Below are 4,855 nucleotides of genomic sequence, written 5' to 3'. Positions count from 1 at the left end.
TAAAATTTTTTTAGGTAGAAAAATTCTTTTCTTAAATTTTTTTAGGTAGAAAACTTCTTTTCTAAAATTTTTTTTAGGTAGAAAACTTCTTTTCTAAAATTTTTTTTAGGTAAAAAAATTCGTTTCTAAAATTTTTTTCAGGTACAAAAATTTATTTTCTATAAATTTTATATTCTCTTCTGCCTTTTTTTCTAATTCAAAGTCCCTTGATTGGACAATTTGAACAAAGTTCTATTTATAGCGACAAGGTTTTAAGTGCGCCGATATATTTGTCCAACTATTATTTTTGTGCTTCCGAAAATATTTTCAGTAAAACGATTTCTCTCTTTGCAATAACAAGACTCAATGAATTTATTAATTTAAAAATAATTTTCTCAAAAAAAAAAAAAAAAAAAACAGAAGAAAATAGAAAAAATTCTCTAAAATCTGTTTTTAAAAGAAAAAAAAAATGTCTTCAACTTTTCCTCAAGAAGTTCGCTGTCTATTTTAATTATTTTGGTAAGTTCGAAAAAAAATTTGGTTATTTTTTTGCTTTTCAAAAATAATTCCGAATAATTAGTTTTTAATTAATAATAATTTTGAATAATTAATTTTCAATTTTTAATCATTTATTTTCGAAATCGAGTGAATAAAATAATTTAAAAAAAATAATCGAGGGAAGAAAATAATAAAAAGGAAAAATAATCGAGAGAATAAAATAATAAAGAAAAATAGTCGAGGGAATAAAAGAAAATATTATTACAAATAATTAATTTTCAATTTTTAATAATTTATTTTTTAAATTCGAGTGAATAAAATAATTAAAAAAAAATAATCGAGGGAAGAAAATAATAAAAGGGAAATAATCGAGAGGAAATAAAATAATAGAAAAAAATAGTCGAGGGAATAAAATAAATATAATTTCGAATAATAAATTTTCAATTTTTAATAATTTATTTTCGAAATCAAGTGAATAAAATAATTAAAAAAAAAATAATCCAGGAAATAAAATAAAAGAAAAATAATCGAGGGAATAAATAATAGAAAAATAATCTAGGGAAAAAATAATAAAAAAAAAAATAGTCGAAGGAATAAAATAAAAAAATAATCGAGGGAATAAAATTAAAAAAAATCGAGGGAATAAAATTAAAAATCGAGAAAATAAAATAAAAAAATTTTTTTTTAAATCGAGTGAAACAGAGAAATAAATGTATAACGTCAGTTGGAAGGAATGTGTTTACGATATATTTAAAATTAAAGTTGCAAACTTGTTGTATTGCGAGAAGAAGTGAAAGGCTCAACAATAGTAAAGTTGTCAGTCTTCATAAGGTTTCAATATTGGCAAAATTCACTTCATTTCTTTTAAAGCTTAATAAATATAATTTTTAAAATGAGAAACTGCAAACGAGAAATGAGGTTAATCAGACTGATTGTAAATTCTTCAAGGCTCAACAATATTATTTGTAAGTTAAAATAATTTTTTACAATTAAAAAAAAAAAATTCCACTATTGCTGCTGCTGGAAACAAGATTTTTATATTTTGCGCCGTTTCTCATTTCAAGAGATAAATAATTAACACAATTTTTTTTCCTACGCAAACTCCGTAGATCACCGCCAAAAATTTAATATTTTATATAATCGAAAATAATAATGTAAGTAGAAAATTATTTTTTTTTGTTGGAAATTATTATTTGTAAAAAGTAGATGATAATAATAAATAATAAACTATCATTTTTATTGTTAAATTGCAACAATTTTGTTTATTAATTATTATCTTTTATTGTCTTTTTTATTTATTTTTCTTTTTTTATTTTTTTTGTTTTTTTTATTTTCTTTCTTTTTGTTATTATTGACAATTTTATTTACTGTTATTATTCTTTATCATTTTTATTATTAAATTGCTGTTAGTAACAATTTTATATTTATTTATCGTCTTTGAACGTGATTATTAATAACTAATAAATAAATAAATAAATAAAAATATATTAATATTTTATTATCAAATTATTTTCTATTTATTAAAAATAATAAATTGTTACTATTATTTAATTATCAGAATTATAGAATTAAATTTACAAGAAAAGAGAAAATTGTTTCTTTTTGGAAATAAATTTAGTTTTTGAAATAAAAATTGAAAAAAAAGGATTTGTTGACTAATTTTTCGTTTCTTTCGGATTTTCTAGACGCAGAATTGTAAATTATTTAGAAAATAAAAATGACGGCCACGCCATTAGCTTTGGGAGTTTCGACATTTTTTATTGTACTGACAAGTCTCATTGCACATTGGCTGAGGAAATATGTTTCGTATTATGTTAATCAACCGTTATTGAAATCCTTATTTCTCGAGGCGATCGCCACCGCTGAACTCTGCGGAGGATGCTTCGAATTAATTATCAGTAAGTTAACTCTTTTTCGCTATTTAAAAAAAAAAAAAATAAAAAAAATTTTTCAAAAACATTTTTTTACTTTAAAAAAAATACTTTTTTGTCCGAAAATTTATTTATAAAAATATTTACATGATATTCTACTATTTCATGAATTAAAAAAATTATTAGAGAAAAAAAAACGTTTTTTTTGTTTGATTTTAAATTTAATTAAATTAATTTATTATTATTCAATTATTAATTTACTTGCAACAAATATCAAATTTTTATTTTCAAAAAGAATTCAATGTTATCAAAAGAAAAATTGATAAAATTCAAATATTTTCATAAATAATAAATTTGATTTCAGGAATTCAATTATTTTTGTATAAATAATAAAATTCATCGCAGGATTTCAATTATTTTTCAAAATTAGTGAAATTATTCTTTGTTATTTAAATTAGCGAAAAAAAATTGAATATTTTTTAATAATTATTAATGAAATTGATGAAAAATTGTGCATTTTTTGAATTTTCAGTTGCCGATAATTGGGGGATATCGATGTACGCGATTTATTTATTTTTCATGACAATTTGGTGGTGCCACGTGTGGGGCGATGCGACGGCCTGTCCCTACACACATTTAGAGGACGTTATCGAGGGAAAGCAAAATTTACGAAAGGCATTTTTATTAATTTGGGCACAATTAATGGGAGGACTTATTGTCTTTAGATACAATCAATTATTATGGTTCCTTGAAATTGTTCCCACGCACAAGGATCGAGCATTTTCCGAATGTAACACTGATCTTCAGGTGAGGAAACATTTCTTTTTTTTTAAATCTTTTTTGTATTTATTATTTATTTATTTTTTATTTATTCGCAAAAATATTTTCACCTGTCTTCCAAAAATCGACTAATTATAACCAAAAATAATCAATTTATCATTTTTTCCCCGCCTTTTTGTTATTTACTTGCAAATTTTATTGAATTTTCATTAATTTTTTGGTATTATTAATTATTTTGCCTTTGTTTATTTTTAATTTATTGTTTTTGTTTCTTTTGTCATTTTTTTGTTATTTATTTCCAAAAAAAACTAGAAAATTGTTTACTAATTCTTTTTTTGTAAGAAAATAATTTTTTCTTTGAAAGTTTAAAACAATTTTGAATATTTTTTGAATTTTTATTTTCTTTTTTTTGCCTTCGTTTGTATTTTTATTAATTTTTCGTTGTTTTTTTGTCTCGTTTGCTATTTTTATTAATTTTTTCTTGTTTTTTTTGCCTTCGTTTGTTATTTTTATTAATTTTTGTTGCTTTTCCCCTTCGTTTGTTATTTTCATTAAATTGTTGTTCCTTTTTACCTTCGTTTATTATTTTTATTAATTTTTCCCTTTTTTTTCTTCGTCTGCTATTTTTATTATTTTTTTCTCTACTTTTTTGCCTTCGTTTGTTACTTATTTTATTTATTATCCAAAAAATAGAAGAAAATTCTATTTTTTTTCTATTTTATAACGAAAATTTCTCTTCCCTGTCTGGAGAATAATTTTTTTCTTTCGCAGGTTCCAGTTTTTTACGGAGCAATAATTGAGGGGGTCGCGACTTGTATTTGCAGAGTCGTTTCCCGCATTCTTAGCGACCTTAATCCAAGATTTAGCACAATTATCGATTCCTTTGTTGGAACTTCATTAGTTGTCGCAGGTCAGTATTTATAATTCTTTTCCTTCTTTTTTCCTCTTCAAATATCTGCGAAAAAAAATTTCCAAACAGTTAGAATTTATATTTTCTCAATTAAAATTAAAAATTTCAATAAAATTAAATTAAAAACGAAAATTTCTATTAAATTAAAAACAATAATTTGAATTAAATTAAAAAAGAATAATTTCAGTTGAAATAATTTGAAGAAAAAAATTTTTCTGTCAATTGAATTGAATTATTAAAATATTAAAAAAAAATGTAAATAAAAAGGAAAAAATTGTGTTTCTAGCGGCTAATTATTCCGGAGGCTATTTTAATCCGGCGTTGGCAACATCATTGAAGTACGGCTGTCTTGGCACAACGACAATGGACCACGTGATTGTCTATTGGGTTGGAGCATGTGCGGGATCAATTGCTTCAATTCAAATTTATAGAATGCCATTTATTCAACGTTTCATTCACAATGAGAAAAATGACTAAATTTCCGTCTTATTGCCAAAAAAATAAAAAAGAAAATTGAATAAATTTCCGTCTTATTGCCAAAAAAATAAAAAAGAAAATTGACTAAATTTTCGTCTTATTGCCAAAAGAAAAAAAATGACTGAATTTCCATCTTATTGTCAAAAAAAAAGAAAAATGAAAAGAATAGAGAGAAAGTAATGAAAAAATTACGGTTTATTGCCAAAAAAAAAGAGACAAAAATAGAAAAAAGGAATAAAAAAAAATTCGATTTATTGCCAAAAAAGAAGAAAAAAAGGAATAAAGGAAAAAAATTTTAAAAAAATAATTTTAAGAAATTAAAAAAGCAAAAAGGAAGAAA

At 22.5% G+C, this 4,855-nt stretch overlaps 1 protein-coding gene across 3 annotated transcripts; it reads left to right on the top strand.

Moving 5' to 3' along the window:
* Positions 1-304: 304 nt before the first annotated feature.
* Positions 305-4,648, top strand: LOC122504873 (aquaporin-11). 3 transcript variants are annotated; one of them, XM_043616192.1, is made up of 5 exons: positions 305-498; positions 2,163-2,375; positions 2,881-3,155; positions 3,900-4,038; positions 4,325-4,648. In XM_043616192.1, the coding sequence occupies exons 2-5, from the start codon at positions 2,195-2,197 to the stop codon at positions 4,513-4,515; spliced, it is 786 nt and encodes a 261-aa protein (XP_043472127.1). In that variant the 5' UTR covers positions 305-498; positions 2,163-2,194; the 3' UTR covers positions 4,516-4,648. The 3 variants fall into 3 exon arrangements, with proteins under 3 accessions (XP_043472127.1, XP_043472129.1, XP_043472126.1); XM_043616194.1 differs by having other exon boundaries at positions 2,154-2,375; XM_043616191.1 differs by lacking the exon at positions 305-498 and adding an exon at positions 1,244-1,442.
* Positions 4,649-4,855: the final 207 nt, after the last annotated feature.

The sequence above is a fragment of the Leptopilina heterotoma genome, unplaced genomic scaffold (assembly GCF_015476425.1).
Source record: "Leptopilina heterotoma isolate Lh14 unplaced genomic scaffold, ASM1547642v1 Lhet_325, whole genome shotgun sequence".
Lineage (NCBI taxonomy): Eukaryota > Metazoa > Arthropoda > Insecta > Hymenoptera > Figitidae > Leptopilina > Leptopilina heterotoma.
This window is presented reverse-complemented; position numbering and strand designations above follow the sequence as displayed.